The following is a 22,482-nucleotide window of genomic DNA, read 5'->3' as shown; positions in this document are numbered from 1 at the left end:
GAGAAAATAGGCTTGCTAAGTAGGGCATGTGGGATGATGGTGGGAGTTTGTGGGAGGGGGAGGCAGAAAGAGGGGCTCAAAAGCCATACAACCAACATTAGCATTGTCCTCCTCAGACATATTAATTCAGCAAAAAAGGCGTAGGGAAACAAAGCATTTATTTATTTATTTTGATATATGGATGGTTTTAAACTACGTACGTTTTAGCTAAATTAAGTATCCAGGCAGGAATTGTACATAGGGATGACTGATAGCAGTCTAAGTTCATTAACTGTGGTCAGCTGTAATCAAAGCACAGCAATAAGAAACACTCAAGTATGAAGGACAAGTGTTTTTTTTTTTTTTATATGTAATTGGATGTTAAAACCCTCAGATGCAGGATTATGTCTCCTCAGGTCCTTCTTTAAAATGACGCATTTTGCAAAAATTCATTTGAAATACTGAATTAACTTTTTAATATTATGGCGTCTTATCCCAAGAGAATATTTAATAAATGAAATGTAAGTAATGAACATTTTAACATATAATCTCTGTAAATATATAGTAGAGTCCCGGAGTTTCCAAACTTCTTTGCAGCAAACCAGGATCATCCACGCCCCGCAGCTGGACACTCATTGCCCCCTCCCGTCTGTGATTTCATTGTTGCAGCAATTATTTACCCAGAATACACCTGGAGAATTAGAGTGACGAAACGTATATAGGGAAACAGAACAGTCGATTCATCTGGACATACATTTTTTAATTAATATTTTCCTTAAACAAACATGATTGCATCTCAAAACACTGAAACTCATAATTAGAAATTAAGAACATGAAAACTAATACTAGGGGAAAAAGGTATATAATAATAATAATAAATGCCATAGAATGTAATTTTAAACATATGATAGCGACTACATTTTACTTTAATGCAGTACTGTAGCAAGAAAAATACAATTAATAAACGTAATGTAATTACTTTTTGAATAAAATTAAACAGATTTATCCTAGCGTTGCTAAAAAGCGCAAATAAGAGACGATTTTATCGTGCAAATTAAGCACGATAAAATCTTAAAATGATCACGTTCAACAATGTGCAAAGAACAACCATATTGAGGTTGATTAAACAGTGCAAGCCTATGTTTAATCAATGATGAAATTAACTAACAAAATTATAATTTTTTTTTGGTATGTAAAAACAAATAATCTCAGCCTTTGCGGTGTAAAACTAATTTCCATAAAGTAAAAGAGGAGCGTTTCCCAACAGCGTGGTTCCCGGTCAGTGCGTGTTTTCTGAGCGGATCGTTCACGGACTGCACATCACCAGATGACAACAACAAAACAAGCCTACTGAGAGAGGCTGTTAGCGTAGTTAGCTACTTCAAATAACAACGGGTGGTGGGGTCTCAGTGTTATTTAACCACGCGTGGAGATTAGTCTTTTAGAGATTCACAAGAATATGCGTAATCTGTACAACTAATTATGCTTGTCAGGTGGTGTCTTGGTTAGTCAAAGTGATATTAGCTAAGTGGCTCGCCAAGCTACCTCTAAGTATGCCCAGTTTAAACGGGTTAACCAGCTAGCTCTGGTGCTAGCTTGTTAGCTAGCCACCTCGCCTTGGCGAAGACCAAGACAGAGATGCGAGCAAAGTGAGGTAAGAAGCAATAAATCGTAGTTTAAGTTGCTTTTGTGCTTAATCTGATCTGATCTAAAGTGACGTTAGTTCTTTAGGCCAGACTTAAAATATATCTCAGATTCGTCGACATTAGGCTTTACTGCCTTGCATTAGCCACAGAGCTAGCCGTTAGCTAGTTAGCGCAGACAGGCAGGTAATTATTGAGTGTATAGCTGCTAGCAGCAGCTGTTGGTGGCTACTTCTCTGGCACTGACCATGACAAACTGGAGGCCGCCAGGTTGATCAAAACAACGGAGTTTATTGCTCATAAACATCTACACAAGTGTAAGTTTAAACTAAAAGGCCCACAGCAACACACAACGGAATCACCGAGACGGGGGAAACTGTTGAACTATCGTTTACAATCCGAAACAGTTTCAGCCAGTAACAACGTCGTTATAACAGCCTTTATGGGTATTTGTTTTATTAGCAACATATTCATTGTCGTTGTTCCCTAAGTGTGAGTCAAACCTTTGTCTGGCTGAGTTTTATTTTTTATTTTTTGACAGATTGTCAGTTTGTGGCTATGGAGATCAACGTTTTGTAACTACTGGGGATATGCTTGACAGTAAACAGTAGTTTCACCTAATCTCACCGTGACTCAGCTGGCGCTATTTTAAGTAAACCAACAATTAAAAACATTTAAGAAAAGCTCAAATAGATGCTTTTCTTTTCAAGTGATGTTCAATTTAAACTTATAACCAAGGTAAATGCCTACACAAGGTCACTGTTGTACTTTCTAACCTGAGTTGTTGCCTACTTTTAAATGAGGTCTTTTTAAACTTATGTAAAAAGTAAAAGAAACTCATATTCTACCTAAGACTTACTTAGATTTGTACTAATGTACACTGTAAATTGTACTTTTAAATGTTTTAAAATCAGTTTTGTCGTGAATGTTTACAAATGTTATCTAAAAAGGTATCTTCCATATAATAATGGCTCATTAACACACCATACACTTACAAACACAACACTGGCTTGGATGACATGGAAGGGGAATATTCTCCTGCCCTCACCAATGGTACACAAATGAATGTTGATGAAGAATACTTCAAGGCAGGATTTTGTTAAACTGCAGGCAGGTTGCTCCTTTGCAATGTCGTACCGAATCAATACATTTTGTCTTACCTTCATTTTTTACCTGTAAAAATAACATTTTGTGGGAGTGCACTTAACCTTATCCGATTTTATTTTATTTTTTTCTTGGTTGTTATGTTCTTTTAATTGTGGAGACAGGTATTATTAAAAATGCTTTTGTGTCACATCTACTGTCATTTTACGGCTTATTATTTTCTAATGTTTTATTTAAAACCCAGAATATTACTCTTGATGCCATGTAGGCCTGTTGACTCTTAAAAAAAGTAACAAAGTATGCAACCTTTCTGCTCTAGATATTTTTTTTATTTCGATCATAAACTCATATTTACATATACAGTACAGACTACAAGTGGATGATAAAAAATGACACACAATCATCACCTATCCAAAAATGATCAGCCTTTAAAAAGAGGTCCAAATGCATGCACAAAAATATCCATTTCATGGACAAGGGCTTCTGTGCACAACCTCTAATTGCACATTGAACTGACCAGTACGTTGTTTTAAACACAGTCACTTCTACACTGTATTTTCTCTTGCGTTAGCTCTCCGATCTTAAGTGCTTTGTCTTACATGGGTTGGAGCCAATGGATCAAGTTCATAAAACATAGAGTTGTGACTTTCTTTTTTTTTTCTTTTACAATATTTTGGCTTCTTAATGAATCTGGAGGGGATAATGTCCATCCCTTTGTATTAAAAATACGCCTCAAAGTGCATTGTGTTTGTTGATGTGCTTAAATATCGAAAAAGTTTTAGTTTTGATGCATTTAATGAAAAGGATTTTTCTTAGTACTTAACCTAACGATTCCTGGTCAGAGTGGATCAAGAAAAAATTTGACTATTTTAATTGCTGGCTAGTTGAATGGTGCATTAATAAATTTATAATGCAACTTAAATGTTGGTAGCACTGTTGCCTTGCAGCAAGAAGGTCCTGGGTTCGATTCCCAACCTGGGGTCTTTCTGCATGGAGTTTGCATGTTCTCCCCGTGCATGCGTGGGTTCTCACCGGGTACTCCGGCTTCCTCCCACAGTCCAAAGACATGCCTGTTAGGTCAATTGGTAACTCTAAATTGCCCTTAGGTGTATGAATGAGTGTGTGCATGGTTGTTTGTGTGTTGCCCTGTGATGGACTGGCAACCTGTCCAGGGTGTACCCTGCCTCTCGCCCATAGACTGCTGGAGATAGGCACCAGCTTCCCCGCGACCCACTATGGAATAAGCGGTAGAAAATGACTGACTGACTGACAAAGAATACCCTTTTATTGGACACTCCTGTTAGTCTGGCTTAAGCAAGTCTTTTCTGCTAATTATCAATAATACAGTAATAAACTTTTTTTTTTAATATAGATTCCAACTGAACACTTAATTTTTTAAGTTAAAGTTTGAAATAAAAGAAATATTAAATAAAAGGATAATGCCCTTACCAGTTTGGAAAGCTCCTATTTCTTCCCAAGCAAAAAACACGTTCTAGCATAAAAAAAATTGGGTGTTTCAGACTCCATGTAACAGGCTGAGTTTGTTGCTCGCATGCAAACTGACACTTGAAATATAATACCCAACAATATTGCGATGTCAACAGTTCCCCGCGATATTAATATTGCCCACACCAGTATTGTGATGACAATATATTTTCAATATATTCTGCAGACCTAGTTCAAAGTGTTAAAAAGTGGACTTTTTGTAGTTGTTTTGTTGAAACTATTCATGGCCAACATTGCAAAACATGTTGTGAGCTGTGTGTTTCTTGCCGTCAGTGTGTTCTTGACAGGACTGTTAATTATTTTTGCCAAAGCAACTGATACCTTCTGGCTTCTGGACTTCAACATTCTGAATGGTGCCTTCTGTCTTTAGTAGATAGCACTCTGTATTGACTTTTTCTGAAAAGTTCTTGAATACCAGTTCATCGGACCTCAAGACAAATGATACAAAGATTATTTTTAGCCAAAAAAAGATTTCCTGGCGGCGAATTGTACATAAAGGTTTTAATTAAATTGTTTCCTATTTCGTTACAATGTTTGCTTCTTTGCTCTTTAAGCACTTCATTCCTCCAGATTGATTGAATTGTATAAATAGTACACTTTAGAGAACGAAATCTAAAAATCTTTTTGTTATAAACATTGATTTTGAACGGTTAAGAGTTTTGTGACTAAATACCTGAATACAGATCCTCGGCTCATCGTTTCTTCTTTTTGTGTATTCTCTTTAATAAACAATACATGTAATCTTTTGTCACTTTGCCCAAAATTTAGGAACTGATGGACATTAAGAAATAAAATGAACTACAGAATACAAACCAGTGGAATAATAGGATCTAAATGCTGGTTTAAGTGAAATCCTTGTTCAGAGAGAAACTGTATAATTTGCCAAAGTATCCAGTTGGTAGCTCTGCAGATGTCTGGCAATGTTTAGGTAGATCACAGAGAGATAATCAATGGCTGAGTCACATTCTTGCAAAAATGGTAGATATTCAGATTCTGCCATTTTGCACAAAGCTTGTCTTGTGTTTCTTCACATCCAGATGTTTCCTTCTCCCCCTGTGGCAAACCACTGGTAGCCAATGGCTCATACTCTGGGATGCAAACACATGTTAACCGAAAGAAAGACGTAATTGTTGGGTATCATTTTCACATTTGTTTCATTTTGCAGGGCTGTGGTGCATGACTAATGAACGAGAAGGGCAAGGTTGAAGAACTCTGGGAGATTCACCATGAAGCTGTATGTGTTCCAGGTCAACAATGGCAGCACATTGACATTTGACACCGACCTTGCTGTCCAAACGTAAGAAGCTGGGGCTTTACCGATCATATCCAGGAACAGTGGCTTGTGCATTCTGCTTCTTTTGACCCGGATAACTGCTTTCTTTGTTTCAGTGTACTGGAGCTTAAACATGCCATTCAAGCCAAATATAAGACTGCAGTTCAGCATCAGGTCCTCGTTGTCAATGGGGGGGAATGTATGGCTGCGGACAGAAGGGTCTGCAGTTACAGTGCTGGCACTGTAAGTTCATGCAAATTACTATTTTGCTTATTTTATTCAAACATTGAAAGATTTTAGGGTTGACGTTTGATAACACTTGTCTTATTGTGGGTTTTTAGGAAACCAACCCCATATTCCTGTTCAACAAAGAGATGATCTTATCCGACCGGGATCCAACAATCCAAAAAACCACCTTCTCGATTGAGAGTGAGATTCAGGTTAAGGTGGAAGAGTCGCTACTGTTGCCAGCTGTCTTTCACACTGTTGCCTCACGAACACAACTTGCTCTGGTAGGTTTTAATTGTTTTTAAAGCGTTCACTGTTTTTGTTAAATTATTTAAAAGTTACTATTCATTCTTAGCTACAGTGAGTTACTGGTGTCCAAAGTATTTATGCTCTGTACGCGGTAGCATACTCCAATCTCATCAATCGCTTCACCAATCTGCCACAGGTTTAAAAAAATTGTTTAGCAGAAGGAACATAACTGTCACTTCTCAATACGTTAGAATATTATTGAACAATTCATGTATTTCAGTAGCTTAATGAATTAATAATTAGTTATGAAGTGAAAGACATTATATAGATAATTGTTTTCAAGCCTTGATTTCTGTTAATTGTGATGATTTTCTAATTAGACACGATGAAATTTTTTAGATTGGAATATTACATCAGACGAATAAAACATGTTTAATACAGAGATGGTGGCTTGATGAAATGTATGTTTAATACCTGCTTAAAGGTTGTTTATTTTCACAAGGTATTTCTATTCTAACAAGTCTCATCAGATCTAATTAACTGAGATGTACCAGTAAATGTGCCAAAACTGACCCGGTGATGACATTATTTAATCTCATACTCTGCTACACAGATGGTTTTTCTGCACCTATGAAAGATTCATCAGTGTTGGCATGTCAGGGGCTTGGAATCGCTCCAGTTGATGGCAGCCTGACCTACTTAGAGTGACTTATGTCTATTAATGTGCATTTACCCTTACTAAATAAACAACAAAACAATTTTTTATATTAATGCTAATAATTATTTAACCACTTGGCAGTCATATGGTCAGATGATCCTTAAATGTCCAAAATATAAAAAGTTCTACACCCTTCATTTCAGTTACACATGTACTACAAAAAAACAGTGGCTCATCAAAAGCGACACACATAGCTCAAAGATCCTAGAGGGCTTGATTTTCGCTACACCAACATTCAAGCACTTTATTATTGAATTTATTTTGCCAGTAATTGTTATATATATATATATATATATATATATATATATATATATATATACTGCAAGAGTAATGGCGCCATTATAGTGTTATAAATAGCTTTTTCTAAGTAAATGTAAAATATTTTGGCTTAATTTATAGACACCACAAAATGACAGTGAGTCTGTGCAAAAAACAAGCCCTTATTCAAGCAAACTATATCGACATATGTTTGTGGAGAATGTTTAAACCATGTCCATTTGCAGCCTCAGCAAGGTCAACGTTAAGCTCACAAAGTAATTTTTTATCAGCTCAGGCTATCCTTTGAGCCAGACAAATAACACTGGTCTTGGTGACCCTGCAGTGACAAACAGGTGCGCAGCGACAGTCTGCACTGTCTTAACACAAACAACATACCTCTGCTGGCCTGATAAATAAAAAAGGATATACTGCTCCTACTTCATTTTTCAGTTCCACTTTATCAAAGCACAGTAACCCTATAACATAATTATTTTTTCTTTCTCTCTAGGAAATGTTCGAAGTTGCCAAAAAACTTTGCTCTTTCTGTGAACGTTTGGTTCACGATGAGCATCTCCAACATCAAGGCTGGGCAGCTATCATAGCTAACCTGGAGGACTGCACTCTGTCTTATCAGAAGTTACTCGTGAAGTTCAACACTGCATACACAAATTATCAACAGGACTTAGAAGAAATTAAAATTAAACTTTCGAAGTAAGTATAAAGTTTTGCCATTCTCTAAAAACAAAGTTATTGTGTGTTTGAAACCTGTGAATAGAATACCTGCTGTCCCACATTTATAGGCTACAAACATTTTTCAAATGATGGTTAATAAACATTCAGCTAACAACTTTTCGCAACTGCAGGTTAGGGACTTCGGTTTCCGTAATGGCCAGGATACCTCTGCTGGAATGTTTGACAAGACACAGTTACAGAGAGAGCATCGAGAAGTGCATTTCAACCCCAGAGAAGGATTCAGATGAGACGGAAGAAGAAAACTCCACCGACTCTGTGCTCTGCAAGATTCAAGCCCAGATGGCCTCCAAATCGTCAGCCTCCTTGTCTGCTTCGGGGACAGCCACATGTGAGCCAGAGGGAGATCAGGAGACGAACGAAATGACCGAGAGTGGTGGTTTGAGAGCTGCACTTTTCGATGATGACGCTCCAGAACTCGTCTGCCAGTCTTCTTTCAATGTGACACTATTGGACTGGATCAACGTGCAAGACAGACCCAATGATGTGGAATCGGTTGTAAGGAAGTGCTTTGACTCCATCAACAGGGTTAGCATTTGGTGTACATACATCCTAAAATAGGTCTCTATAGCCTAACTTATAACTTCAGCTGGAAGACATGGATTCATGGGTGTGTTGTTTGTTTCAGCTCGACCCTCGGATCATCCAGCCCTTCCTGGCAGATTGTCGTGACACAATTGCAAAGCTAGATAATCAGAACATGAAATCCATCAAAGGGCTTGAAGACAGGTTGTATGCTCTAGACCAAATGATTGCAAGCTGTAAGAAGTTGGTGAATGAGCAGAAAGAACTTGCTCAGGTATTTACAAAAATACTTTTATGAAGTTTTTTTTTGTTTTGTTTGTTTTTTTACTTACTTACCGAGTCTATTTTTATTAATCGTGCTTATACGCTTTTGCTTTCAGGGTTTTTTGGCCAATCAGAAGCGAGCTGAAAACCTGAAGGATACATCTGTTTTGCCTGACTTGTGTCTGAGTCACACCAACCAGCTGATGATCATGCTGAACAACCACAGGAAGCTGCTAGACATTAAAAAGAAGTGTACCACTGCCAAACAGGAGCTAGCAAACAACCTTCAAGTCCGACTCAAGTAAAAACCTTTTCTCCTTGATATTTGTAAAACAGTTCTGGTGAAAAGATTACGCACACTCACTGTGGGCATGCATACCATGAATTTATGGTGACAGTTTGGGTAAGGTAGTTGGAGACAATTGTTCTAACAATGATTCCAAACACACATCAAAACTGTTTTTTTGATGGACAAACCAGAAGCTGATTTGTCCATTGCAGAAAACCAACACATTTAAATTAGGTTTACCAGATTTTGCTGTAACAAGGTCCAGTTGCTGGCCATAAAAATGCCAGAAGCTTGCTGACGGTTCTAAAAAAGCAGAAAAGGTGACATTTTCTGTGATATTTTACAAAATATATACATGGGTTAATGTGTATTTAAGCCTTTATTTATAATGTCGACCATTTCTGGTCAAGATTTGAGCAAATCTACAATAAATGTTAAACCATGCTTCAAATGGTTCAATATTAATGACATTGATATCCGTGGTAAGTGTATGCAAGCATTGGAGCTGTGTGCAGTTTGTTCTTCCATGATGTGACGTCCTTTTACTGTGACGCTTTCTGTTGAACATAAGGTTACTGGTTTAGAAAAACGGTTAAGAGAACCATTTTTGAATTTCGGTTGTGATTGTAGATGGTGCTGCTACGTCATGCTTCACGCAGATCAAGATGGGGAAAAGCTCCAGGCTCTTCTCCGACTTCTAACAGAGCTAATAGAGAGAGTCAGGGTGGTGGACGCCCTCAGTACTGTGCCCCAGATGTACTGCTTGGCAGTCGTGGAAGTTGTCCGGAGAAAAATGTTCATGCGACACTACAGAGAGGTCGGTGCTTATTATCGTTACGGTAACTTCAGTCATTGTTTGTTGACACGTTTTGCCGTTGTCAGACAGTTTTGTTTATATGGCCCCCACCCGACAGAATGTTTTGCATAAATATAAGTTAATCCTGTTTAAAAATGCACCAATTACTGTTGTATGTATTCTATATGTATTTCATTAATGTTATGAGACTTTTCGCTTTTGCAAATTTGATAGAATTACCAAAACATTTTCATGTGAACCTAACATTCCCTGGTTTTCTTGTAAAAAGAGCAGTTTATGTTTCTAAAGCGTATTCCTGTCCATGTCTACGTAACTATGCCATCATAAAAGAAAGTTCAGACCATTCATATTTCTTGATTTCACGTAAAAAATTGTATTTCCATTTTGTCAGTGGGCCAACGCACTTGTTAAGGATGGAAAACGACTGTATGAGGCAGAAAAGTTCAAAAGGGAATCCTTTGGAAAGCTCTTCAGTAAGTGCTTTTTAAATCCTCGGGGTGGTTACCACACAATAAAAATGTATCTTAGAAGTTGTGCTAACTCTTTACTGCTCTCTTTCACTTTCAAGGGAAGTCTTTTCTCCGAAATCGATTGTTTAAAGGACTTGAATCCTGGCCTCCAACTTCATTTTGTGTAGGTTTCAAGTGCAGAATGTTTACCCCCCCCACAAAATAGTATTCATTGTCTCGTAGGGGTTATGTTTTTGTCTTTCTCTGCTTAGTCACCATAACCACTGCCTCATTGTTACAGACGCGGAAACCCAGAAGGTTTGATGATGAACTTCCAGACATCTCACTTGATGACCTGCAGTACTTGAAATCATGTTGTCCTGTCGAGGTCCAGCCTTTCCTAATGTAAGTCACTGTCATCATGTTATTGTAATAAGCTTGCCAGTTACAGAAAGGTTTTAGAAGAGCCAAAATGTGTAAAAATTACATGTTTTTTTTCTCTGCAGGATTCCCGCCATGTGTGACTTTGAGCCCTTAAACCACCATGTAGAGACACTTCATAAGCTGGTCCAAGCTGCACAGAGTGTGGATGAAATGTCTCAAACTATCACTGACCTACTGAGTGAACAAAGAGTAATGTCTGTTTTTCAGTTTTAGAATTGAAACTAGAAATGCATCTGTCAGAAATTAAGGCTGATTTCCGGTTTGCGACGAGCTGTCGATGAGGATTTATTTTTTATTTTTTTTAGGAACAGCAGTCATATTTTTCTGGCCTTCCTGCCACGACCCAGCCCATTGAGTCTATGACTGTCATATGAAATGGGCTTTATAAATAAATTTGACCTGATGGGCTCTGATTAATCACTCGTATTAGCAGAGGCAAAGTTGCATCATGTATGTGAGAGAGGAGTCTCTAAAACTGAATTTTACTAGTTTTTAAAGACAATTAGAAAGATTAGCTTCACATTTTAAAGTGTCTTTAGCGTCTTGAATTGGATATTGGCGTGGCTAGCATAACAGAAGCAGGAGTTGCCACAGGTACTCCTGGGAGAGTAGATTCTTCTCTCCGCCCTGAGATTTCCAAAGGATGCCAACGTTTCTAAGTCCATCTCGTTCTGTGACAGAGGTTGATAACTCAAAAGTATAAAATGGCATCTCACTCTCTTGCTTTTATCTGCTGAAAGTCTTGGTTTGTCTCGCTTTCTCACAACTTGAGTAAACTGCAGACACGTCTCAACTCCTCGTACAATATACAGTTTAATTTTAGATAGCTTCTTACAGCTCTACGTTCCTCTTACTTTTTTTTTGAAGACCTCACTGATACTGAAAATAGCTAAACACTTGCTACTTGTTACAATTAGGGTATGGTGTGTTCACTGATTGGAAAAAGATCACATTTTTGAGTTTCCAACTCACCGGTCTGAAAATCGACTAATTCTGGTCCACAACCAACTTCTCTGTGCATTTTTTCTCTCAACAAATTGCATTAAAGTCATAGACAAAAAGCAGAAACAATCTGCTGCATTTAAAATGAATATTGGCTCAACTCAGATTGCATTGTCTCCATCTGTTCTGTTTGTCCAGGCATCCTGTAGTCAGAGCGCCCAAAGATCAACGGCACAAACTCCACAGTCTGAGAGAAAGCCCGGGACCACGACTCCGGTGCCCTCCAAAACGCCTCTCTCTCTTAGCCTTCAAGGACCCGGCTGCCAGCCCCTACACGTACCCGTCCCAGCTCCTTTAGAGGATCTATCCCCAGACAGCATTGATGCACAAACGTTTGACTTCGAAACCATAGGTCATCCAAACATGGATCCGGTCCTGCAGCAGGGATCCCTGGACTTGGATTCTCTCGCCGAAAGCCCTGAATCTGACTTTATGTCTGCTGTCAACGAGTTTGTGATTGAGGAGAACCTGACCTCTCCTAATCCCATCAGTGACCCCACTAGCCCCGAAATGATGGTGGAGTCGCTGTACTCCTCAGTCATTAACGCCATTGACAACAGACGAATGCAGGACACCACAACGCTGGAGAGGGAGAACTCAAGGATTGCTGAACTGAAAAAAGTTCTTGAGAAGTACAGATGTGCTGCAGAAGAGTCCCACTCCAACTTAAGAAGTGTGAAGAATGACCTCTATTACTTCAGAGGTTTAGTCCTAAAAGAGCATCAGGATTTTGGGTTAGCTCTGCGCAGCATGGCCACAGAGATGCACAGTACTGTTGAAGAAATCTACCAGAGCCACAAAATAGAGATAAATGAGCAGCATAAAGGGGAGCTTCTCACTGTTCGGCAGGAGCTAGAGAAGCAGGCTCAGGCGCTGACAGAAGAAAACCAAGTAAACCAGAGTATTGTAAGAGATGTCCAACGCGCCATGCTGGAGCTGGAGGGACTCATGGAGCGCAAAGAGAAGGAACTTACACAGATGGAGAATGAGAGACAGCGATGGGTTGAAAAAGAGGGAAACCTCGCTGATAAGATAAAAAATCTTGAGCAGATCAACGGTGATCAGACTGAAGAAATCAAGACACTCTCAACTTTAAAAGAATCTTTCACCTGCCAGCTTGAAAACCTGCATTTTGAGATTGAACGCAGTCAGCAGAAGATTCGACAGGAGCTGGAAGCAGTCTCTCAGTGCCATTTAAAAGAGTTGGAGGATAAATTGAAGCAGGAACACAAAATGGAACTGGATAGCCTGAATAAGAATAACAAGGAGGCTCAGGAACGTCTCACTGTTGAAAATGGTACAAAATTAACCGAGGCAGCTGATCACCACGCTACCGCCATTAATGAGAAGGATGTTCAAATTAAAGAAATGGAAGCTCGGCTTACGGAGCTCGCAGAGCTCCGCTGTAGACTAGAGGTTGAGTTGGCCCTCAAAGAGTCCGAGACAGAAGAGGTGAGGATCTTATTTGAAGAAGCCAAGATGCAGCAGGCAGAAGCTGTAAAGACCCAAGTGGAGGCTGAGACCAAAGTCCTTAAAGATGAGCTGACGGATCTCAAGAGGCAGCTTCAAGCTAAAAATGAGGAGTATGAAGTTGATCTAGCAGAGCTGAGGACTCTCATGAGGATGGAAAAGGACCACTGCATCTCAGAGCTGGTGGACAGGCACGAGGAGGAGACTATTCTGTTGCATGGTAAAATCTCTGTGCTACAACAGCACTCCCAGGATGTTGAGAGAAACCATGCAGAGCAACAGGAGACGCTTAGAGAGGAGTTACATCATCAACTTGCTGTTCTGAGTGAAGACAAAGAAAAGCAGTTAAGGAGTTTCCAGGAACTTGAGCAGGAATTGAGGACTGTTATCAACAATTTGCAAGCAGAGAACGACCTGCTCTCTAAAAACCTAGAGCAGGAAAGACATGCAGCTCAAAAGGAGGAAGCCTCAAACGTTGTAGCGCCAGATGCCTTCAAAGAGTTGGAGCAGCAGAAGGAGGAGATGGAGAAGAGACTTTTAGAAAAAATTAGCCAACTTGAGAATGAGCTTCATGAGAAACAGTCTTCTAAAAGGTAAAAGCTGGATCTTAATGATCATACACAAATCGAACATATAACAGGCAAGGGCCAATGTGAGTATAATCTTGAGTAAAAATACCACGGTTTCACCATACAATGATATATATATATATACACACAAAAATTTTAAACAAATACTTCATTATTTTATAGCTTTTATTTAAGACAGATGAGCGGGGGCGCCACATGGTTCAGTGGTGGAGCAGGACCACTATAAGCAAAAGCTACAGTCTCCAACGCAGTTTTCCTTGGTTCGATTCCTGACCCCAGGTCATTTGTCTAACCCTTCTCTCTGCTTCCTTTCTGTCTAGCTACTATTGAATAAAGGCCACTAGTAAAAACCTTTAAAGAAAAAAAAAAGAGGAGCAACAACTATTTGTATTCCAAGAATAATTTAACATTGATAAATTTAATGGTATTGCTTATTGCACAGAATATTATACCATTTTATCATTCTGGTCTTTATAGAATAAAACATAGCATAACAAACTAGTTAGCTAGTTAAGTTTTCAGACTACTTAAAAACCTGTTGAGGTTCCCTACCTGACTTGCTCAGAATGTGTGTATTTTCAGAACACCGTTGGGAGTGATGGGAGGTCCTTTAGTTTTCGCAACATAACTGATGGGTTATTAGGGCCGAAAATGTTTTCAAAGATCTGAATTCACCTTTTTTTGTAAGCAAGTGGAAGGTGTAGTTACCTCCTTTCAGTCAGCTGACCGGCAGTGCTTGGTAATATGTAGAAAAAAACTGTCAACTCCAGTTACTGTGACACTTTCTCTGATGTAACTCCACAGCTAAATAAAAAAAAAAGAAAACCTGGTATACCGTGATACAGCTAACTGACCCATGCCTGTTATATAATGAAACTGCAGCTATTTGCTCAGATGAAATATGCAAATCAACTGTGCTGCAAGTTAGAGAAAAAAATATTGTCTTTCATGCCTTTACCCTTGTAGACACACAATACTTGTACAAGGAATAATTGTAACCCTGTTTTTCAGTGATGAAGGGTTGTTGCTGCATGCTGAGGGCCGTGCAGATGCTGGAGCACCTCTGTCCCTAGACTCCGCCTTACAGGAGCACCTGCAGCAGGAGAGGGCCTCTCTGCAGGCCCAGATTGAGCTCTTAGAGAAGAAAAAAAATGAAGAGATACAGAACCTCAAAACATCACTGATCGCAGAACAGCAGGTTTGTATTTAAACAGGAAACACACTTTAAAAGCACTGTGGTGTTTTACATGCACTGGTTTGTTGGCTGTTCCAAACTCCAGTTTTTTCATTTTTAAAGCTTTGACCTACGGATTTTGATTTCTTTTGAAGAACTATAAGGCATGAAAACAGCATTAAAATGTGTTTGTTGTATTTATATTGGTGTCAGAAGCAACGTCACACGATGTGTGAGACAGCAGCCTCTGTCAGACAGGGTTATCTTAATATTTAAAGCAAAGACAAAATTACCATGAAGATCAGCATCTTATGAAAGCAGCGATAGCTTTCCTAAAGTCTCAGTCTCTGTGTGTACTCCCTAGAAATTATAGATCCTTACCTTAATTTGGAAAATTCCAAAAGGTTGTCGACGTTTCTAAATCCAACGTGTTCCATAACAGACAGAGGTTGAAAACTCAACAGCATAAACCAAAACACATTCCTGTACTCTATTCTGCCTTGCTGTTATATGCTCATAGTCTTGGCCTGTCTTAGCTAAATGACTTGCAGCCATTTCTTGACGTGTTGTAGAAAATAGTTTCCTCTTCACTTCCCCATCATTTTTGAATGCTTCACTGATACTGAATATACACTGCTCAAAAAAATAAAGGGAACACTTTAACAACACAATATAACTCCAAGTAAATCAAACTTCTGTGAAATCAAACTGTCCACTTAGGAAGCAACACTGATTGACAATCAATTTCACATGATGTTGTTCAAATAGAATAGACAACAGGGGGAAATCTTTGGCGATTAGCAAGACACTCAATAAAGGAGTGGTTCTGCAGGTGGGGACCACAGACCACTTCTCAGTATCTGTGCTTTCTGGCTGATGTTTTGGTCACTTTTGAATGTTGGTGGTGCTTTCACACTCATGGTAGCATGAGATGGACTCTACAATCCACACAAGTGGCTCAGGTAGTGCAGCTCATCCAGGATGGCACATCAATGTGAGCTGTGGCAAAAAGGTTTGTTGTGTCTGTCAGCGTAGTGTCCAGAGCCTGGAGGCGCTACCAGGAGACAGGCCAGTACACCAGGAGACGTGGAGGAGGCCATAGGAGGGCAACAACCCAGCAGCAGGACCGCTACCTCCACCTTTGTACAAAGAGGAACAGGAGGAGCACTGCCAGAGCCCTGCAAAATGACCTCCAGCAGGCCACAAATGTGCATGTGTCTGCACAAACGGTTAGAAACTGACTCCATGAGGATGGTATGAGGGCCCGACGTCCACAAATGGGGGTTGTGCTCACAGCCCAACACCGTGCAGGACGCTTGGCATTTGCCAGAGAACACCAGGATTGGCAAATTAGCCACTGGCGCCCGGTGCTCCTTACAGATGAAAGCAGGTTCATACTGAGCACATGTGACAGACGTGACAGAGTCTGGAGACACCGTGGAGAGTGATCTGCTGCCTGCAACATCCTTCAGCATGACTGGTTTGGCAGTGGGTCAGTAATGGTGTGGGGTGGCATTTCTTTGGAGGGCCGCACGCCCCTCCATGTGCTCGCCAGAGGTAGCCTGACTGCCATTAGGTACCGAGATGAGATCTTCAGACCCCTTGTGAGACCATATGCTGGTGCGGTTGCCCCTGGGTTCCTCCTAATGCAGGACAATGCTAGACCTCATGTGGCTGGAGTGTGTCAGCAGTTCCTGCAAGATGAAGACATTGAAGCTATGGACTGGCCCGCCCGTTCCCCAGACCTGAATCTGATTGAGCACATCTGGGACATCATGTCTCGTTCCATCCACCAACGTCACGATGCACCACAGACTGTCCAGGAGTTGGCGGATGCTTTAGTCCAGGTCTGAGAGGAGATCCGTCAGGAGACCATCCACCGTCTCATCAGGAGCATCTCCAGGCGTTGTAGGGAGGTCATAGAGGCACGTGGAGGCCACACACAATACTGAGCCTCATTTTGACTTGTTTTAAGGACATTACATCAAAGTTGGATCAGCCTGTAGTGTGTTTTTCCTCTTTAAGTTTGTGTGTGACTCTAAATCCAGGCCTCCATTGGTTCATAAATTTGATTTCCATTGATGATTTTTGGGTGATTTTGTTGTCAGAACATTCAACTTTGTACAGAACAAAGTATTAAATGAGAATATTTCTTTCAGATCTAGGATGTGTTATTTGAGTGTTCCCTTTATTTTATGGAGCAGTGTATTTAACCTTAAATATTTATATATTTATATGTTTGTCACTTAGTAACAGTGTCAACACAGACGACTGCAGTTGTCACTGCAACCCGGTATGGTGCGTTTAGAGAAAATGAGACAAATCTGGTTACCAGTCTTTTTTTTTCATGCATCTTAGACATTTTTGGTTTGTGAAATAATTTTTAGTAACATGGTTATTTGCTTGGTAAAACAGATCAGAACTCATTAATATAATGGGATTTTAAAAACATCTCCACCTCTAGTAGGTGCAACCAGATAGACATCCTTAAACTAAGCAGCCAAATGTCATGAAATAAGCTCAAATGTATTGTTTTCATATTTTGTTTGTTGTGCTGAAATTTACCGATTTAAATCATAAAAGTTTTTTTTTCATTTCAAGACAAACTTCAACACCGTTCTAACAAGAGAAAAGTTGAAGAAGGAGCAGATTATCAACGACCTCACAGAGAAGTTACAAAACGTTACCCAGCAGCAGGAAAAGGACAAAGGTGAGCGCTGTACTGTACATATTGTTGGGTTTGGGCTATAAGTTTGAGATTTTCTGGTACTTTGGTTTAAATGTATTGGCTTTTTTAGGTGTCATTGTTACATATTTGTTTCATCTAATCCAGCTCTGATAGAGACGCTGTCTGAGGACCGAGCAAGTGTGATGCAGGAGAAAAAACAGTTGGAAGAAGAACTTAACCGTCTCCGCAGCTCTGCGTTAGTCTCTTCAGCCTTCTTCCCCTCCACCGCAGCTCAAGATCTCTCAGAAGTTGGAGCCGTAGCGAGAGCTCTGTCTGTTGCAGGGGCTTGTTCTCCTGAGACCCCGGCTGAAACAGACCGACCAGCCTCCGTAGCGGCCTTCAGGGATGACGAACATGTTGACTCAGCAGTGGACGCCAGCATGATGGCTGCTGAGTAAGTTCATCTTTAATAAAACTATTTGTTAAAAGAACGGTTTCGGGTTTACTGCCTTGTGAAACCATGTTAGGAAATCAAATGAAGGCTACACATTGACATGCATTATCTCTAACAGATAAAGGTAAAATGCTTTTGGCTTTACAATCCTACAAACTTCTTCAACCACATTTAACTATGTCTGAGGGTACATGGAAAATATGCGGCGCACCTTTAAAACCATCACAGGATTTAAATCAAATTACCAGATAAATTTGGTTTAAAAGTGATGAATAGTGTTTACTTTGGCATTTCCGCTGTAGAATCAGGTTTATTTAAATTGTAGTTTCAGCTGAAGTTGGGCTTTGGATCAGAAATATTTTCTTGTAGAGACATACTCTTATAAGCATTTAGAGATTTTTAATATTACCAGCCTGGAGGTCTTGCATTTCTTCCATAGTCTTAAACCTGAAAGAACTGACAAAAGTCTTGTTTTATAAGAAGTATAAGTTTTTAACAGAATTTCAGCAAAATAAGTGCCATCCGTAGAAACCGTTGCATTACTGAAGGATTCCAAGTTCAAACCAGCCAGGTATGGATGGACAGAAACACCTTTGACATCGGACAGATGGTAGGGTAGGATGAGACGGTGCAAATAAAAACAAAAGAAAAACTTGCACTAAGTAGGCACATAATAAAAAATTACGCACTTGTATTGATTTTCTTTCAGTTTTTCCTCCCATGTTATTCATTCTTACATTTTGCTCATAGTGACACAATGATGTCGGAAGAGAAACAGCGGATAATGTTACTTGAGAGGGTAAATATGCATGTTGTTCCCATGTTATTGCTTTTTAAACACACACACTTTTTTTTTCAGTGTTTAATTCATTTATTATATGTTGCAGACTTTGCACATGAAGGAAGAAGAAAACAAGCGCCTCAGCCAGCGACTGGTTTGTTGATTCATGTAACAATATCATTTCTATTACAGGGTTCCTATACAGAAAGTATGTTATTATATCATTTCCAGGTCTGGAGAAGTATGTGAAATAGAAAAATACTATTGTTTCAACACTTTGTTTCCTGGGTTTTTGCCAAAATGATACATATATGAAAATAAAAATAAATTGTTCCAACTAGTGTATTTTTTATAATAACCTTTCCACTAGGTGGCAGTAGCACCAAAGAATAAAACGTGCAAAGGCTCAAAACAATATGTATGTGTGTGTGTTTGAGAAGTAAATAGTAGAAACATTAAAGATGTATTTTTGTTATTTTGAGATTTTGTGTGAAAGTGCTTACTCCATTATTAAAATTCACAAACCAAAAGTAGGCTAAAAGTAATAATAATAATAATCAAACTAATTTACTGTAGTTTGATGGACTGAAGGCCAACTCCCTTTCTGACACGTTCTGACAAAAACAACCCAAGTTTTCACTATTGTTGAATTTAATGCAAGATGTTAATTGTTGGTCTCTTCTGTTTCTTTGCAGATGTCTCAAAGCATGTCCTCTGTGTCATCACGGCATTCAGACAAAATCGCCATCAGAGAGTAAGTGAATACTAATAAAATCCATCCTGGCATTAGCATGTCCTTACCACTATGACTTTTAGCAGTTTTAATATTAGCTAAAACCGACACTCATTACATTCAGTGTGATTATACACATTATTGTATAATTACCATAGCAGTGTTGTTTGCACTTTGCTGAAGTCTGGGAAATTATGTCTTTGTTTCAAGGTCCATCTTTTTGTGTTTCAGTTTCCAGGTCGGCGATTTGGTTCTAATCATCCTGGATGAAAGGCATGACAACTACGTGCTGTTCACAGTGGGTCCCACCCTCTACTTTCTGCACTCAGAGTCTCTCGCTGCACTGGACCTTAAACCAGGTTAAAATCTTCTAAAATCACTTGTAAATCTCTAGCTTTAAGATATTTTTTTAATGATTTACCATAACAATAAATTAAACATCTAAATAAATAGTTACATAACAATAATGGCTACTTTAGACTTTATATGCCATGGTGAGACAAACATTTCTTCTGGATTCTTACTACTAACCCATTTGTGACCAGTTTCCCACGTGGTCATTGTCTAACATAAGAATTTGTTTCTATGCTAAGCATCAGGGACCTCAAGACGGCCATGGGTGCTCGGAAAGGTGATGGAGAAGGAATATTGCCAGGCAAAAAAGGTGCTTTGAACTTTTAACGTGTGTCTTGTTCTTGTATTAAGTGTAAAATGTTCCTTAATCAGCAGATGAACAGGGTTGTTTTCTAAAGACAACGTATAAAGTACTTTTACTTTCTACTTTCTAGCTAAATTAGAATGTAGTTGTTAAAAATGTTTTTTTATGTAAAAGAAAACAAAAATGTTTCAGCCCAAAGGTTCCACGCATAAGTAAAAATCTACTAATACAGAAAATTCACCAGGTTATGGGACACAGATATTCTTAAATAAAACTCCACTAAAAAGAACTTGAATGCATTTCCTTTACAGATCTCGTTTCCCCTACAAGAAAATGTAATCATAACAAATCACAGCTGTGTCCAACCTAATATTTAAGTGAAAAAAACGTTTGATTTACTGTTTTGGGTTAGATTTTTAAAACATTAATCCATTTATAGTAATTATACATTGGTTTTAAGAAGCTTGCCATGATCATTCTAGGAATATTTATGCAGCAGAGGCGATGTCTCACTGCGTGAAAGATGTTGCATGTTTAATTAGCAACTAGCAAGGGTTTTGCTGTTAGCGTTACAGACTCTTTTTATTTGTTGAAGTTCTGTGTAAAGTCCAATTCTCCGTTATGGCAGCATGAATAATTAATCGACATAGATAATACACTTTCCTCTCCAGAAAGCATTTTATAAATTCAATGTTAGCGTGTGATCACACCTGATGGACAATAGCTCACCAAGTCTTCTTCATTCAGTAAGAACTTCCACTCTGAACAGTGTTGGGAGGCCGAGCTAGGATCGCTTCTATATGAAGCATTTACTGATTCGAAAAAGATTTTTTCAATTTCTAACTGACTGATCACCTGTCAGGTCCAGTCAAGCACAAAATTAGCCGATTTTTTGTCAGCAGTCAAATCCTCTGTGCTTCTCTAATTTGTTTTTACCTTAACTTGAGACGTGTTTGTTTTGCTGTTTCTGTCCTGAGAAGTTTCTTCATTTCTCACTAAACTTTGTGTTTGTCACCTGCAGGCCCAGAACAGATTCAAGGTTCCTTTAGGAACCAAGTTCTACAGAGTGAAAGCTGTTCCATGGAACAGGAAAGTCTGATAGCAAAGTAATGAGCTAAAATGTATATTTATTTTACTTTTTGAACAAAAACGTCTTAAATGATCACTTTTAACATCATAAGACAAATTGAAAATCATCTCGCAACTTCATTTTTTATGTTTCAGTTCAAAATCCCATATACTATCATTTATTTGTTATTATTTTAAATCCAGATTTTATTTTATTGTGGACCAAATGCTATTAACCTAATTAGGGCGTCGCCCTATACACTGTGGCATTATGCCCTCTGACTTGTGTGTAAAATTGAACAGAATTTGGATGTTAAATATTAGTTCTCATTATCAGCATTTGTCCTCTTGTGGAAAATACTGTCATTATCAACATAATTAAATAAAAATATACATTTATAATTAATGTTAATGGAGGAATGTTCATGGCATGCATATTGAAACATTTTCTTTGATTTACCTAACAGATAAATGTTGTAGTTGGAAATGTAGTTAATGCTGTATGTTACTCACTATCAGTATGACTCTCTGTCAATACTGACATGTACATTATGACTGCGTGACTCATTGAAGGAAGCAGTCATCTTTGCAATCCTTGAAATGCACTTTGAAAAACAATGCTTTTGTTAATTTGAAAAGGGAAGTTAATTGAGCTGTCAGAACTAAGTAAATATATCAGCACAAACTTCTCATTATCATAGAATATCGATATGTAGAAAGGAAAACATTGTGACTGTGTTTCATTATCGGGAGACATTGTATATTACCTATAAAATCACATGTAACAATAACTGACTGTATTGTAAAGGATAGAGTTTTGAAACAATAAAGGATTGATCCCCAATAAATTCAATTCTTTCCCCTGTTATCATTTCATGTTTGGGATTCCTATAATATGCTGTCATATTTTAAAAGGAAAAAAATATAGTTGGCCAATAGAAAAAAGCATGTTAAGTAAGCAGACTATTACGTTTTTTCTACTTGCTGGTAATTAAAATTGCTTTAGTGTCTGGAAAATTCGCTTTTATTTGACGTGTCATTCGTAACAGAAAATAGCCTCTTTTTGTGTAATTAGTGCATAGTTTGTGTAATAATGCAATTAGAATTTTCTGAGCACTCAGGAAATCATTAAAAAGCACAATATAGTGTGCTCATTTGATTTAGCATTTTTTGCTTTTGTGGAAACATAAATGTTGGCACGCCGCAGCAGGAAACAGACTTCAAAAAGGCTTCATATCGTGGCCCAAGAACGATGCGGCCCTCATGGAGAAGGAAGCCCACCAACATCACTTTCCCAGTTCACAGCGGGGAGCATAGCAGCTCGCCGTCAAGCGCTCTCTACCATGTGGGTCTAGGGGTGTTTTAACAATGTTTAGCTCTATTTTCTC

The 22,482-nt window shown here is 38.7% G+C and overlaps 1 protein-coding gene across 1 annotated transcript; it reads left to right on the top strand.

The window, feature by feature from the left end:
* Positions 1–1,303: 1,303 nt before the first annotated feature.
* Positions 1,304–21,947, top strand: rb1cc1 (RB1-inducible coiled-coil 1). Its single transcript, XM_047368386.1, has 23 exons — positions 1,304–1,633; positions 5,398–5,529; positions 5,622–5,748; positions 5,847–6,017; positions 7,467–7,669; positions 7,822–8,236; positions 8,337–8,507; positions 8,614–8,798; positions 9,417–9,603; positions 9,995–10,076; positions 10,172–10,236; positions 10,354–10,457; positions 10,559–10,685; positions 11,637–13,561; positions 14,570–14,756; positions 17,334–17,442; positions 17,566–17,854; positions 18,605–18,653; positions 18,742–18,789; positions 19,331–19,389; positions 19,600–19,727; positions 19,962–20,032; positions 21,048–21,947. The coding sequence occupies exons 2-23, from the start codon at positions 5,459–5,461 to the stop codon at positions 21,123–21,125; spliced, it is 4,851 nt and encodes a 1,616-aa protein (XP_047224342.1). The 5' UTR covers positions 1,304–1,633; positions 5,398–5,458; the 3' UTR covers positions 21,126–21,947.
* Positions 21,948–22,482: the final 535 nt, after the last annotated feature.

Source organism: Girardinichthys multiradiatus, chromosome 6 (assembly GCF_021462225.1).
Source record: "Girardinichthys multiradiatus isolate DD_20200921_A chromosome 6, DD_fGirMul_XY1, whole genome shotgun sequence".
In the NCBI taxonomy this organism is placed as follows: Eukaryota; Metazoa; Chordata; class Actinopteri; order Cyprinodontiformes; family Goodeidae; genus Girardinichthys; species Girardinichthys multiradiatus.
This window is presented reverse-complemented; position numbering and strand designations above follow the sequence as displayed.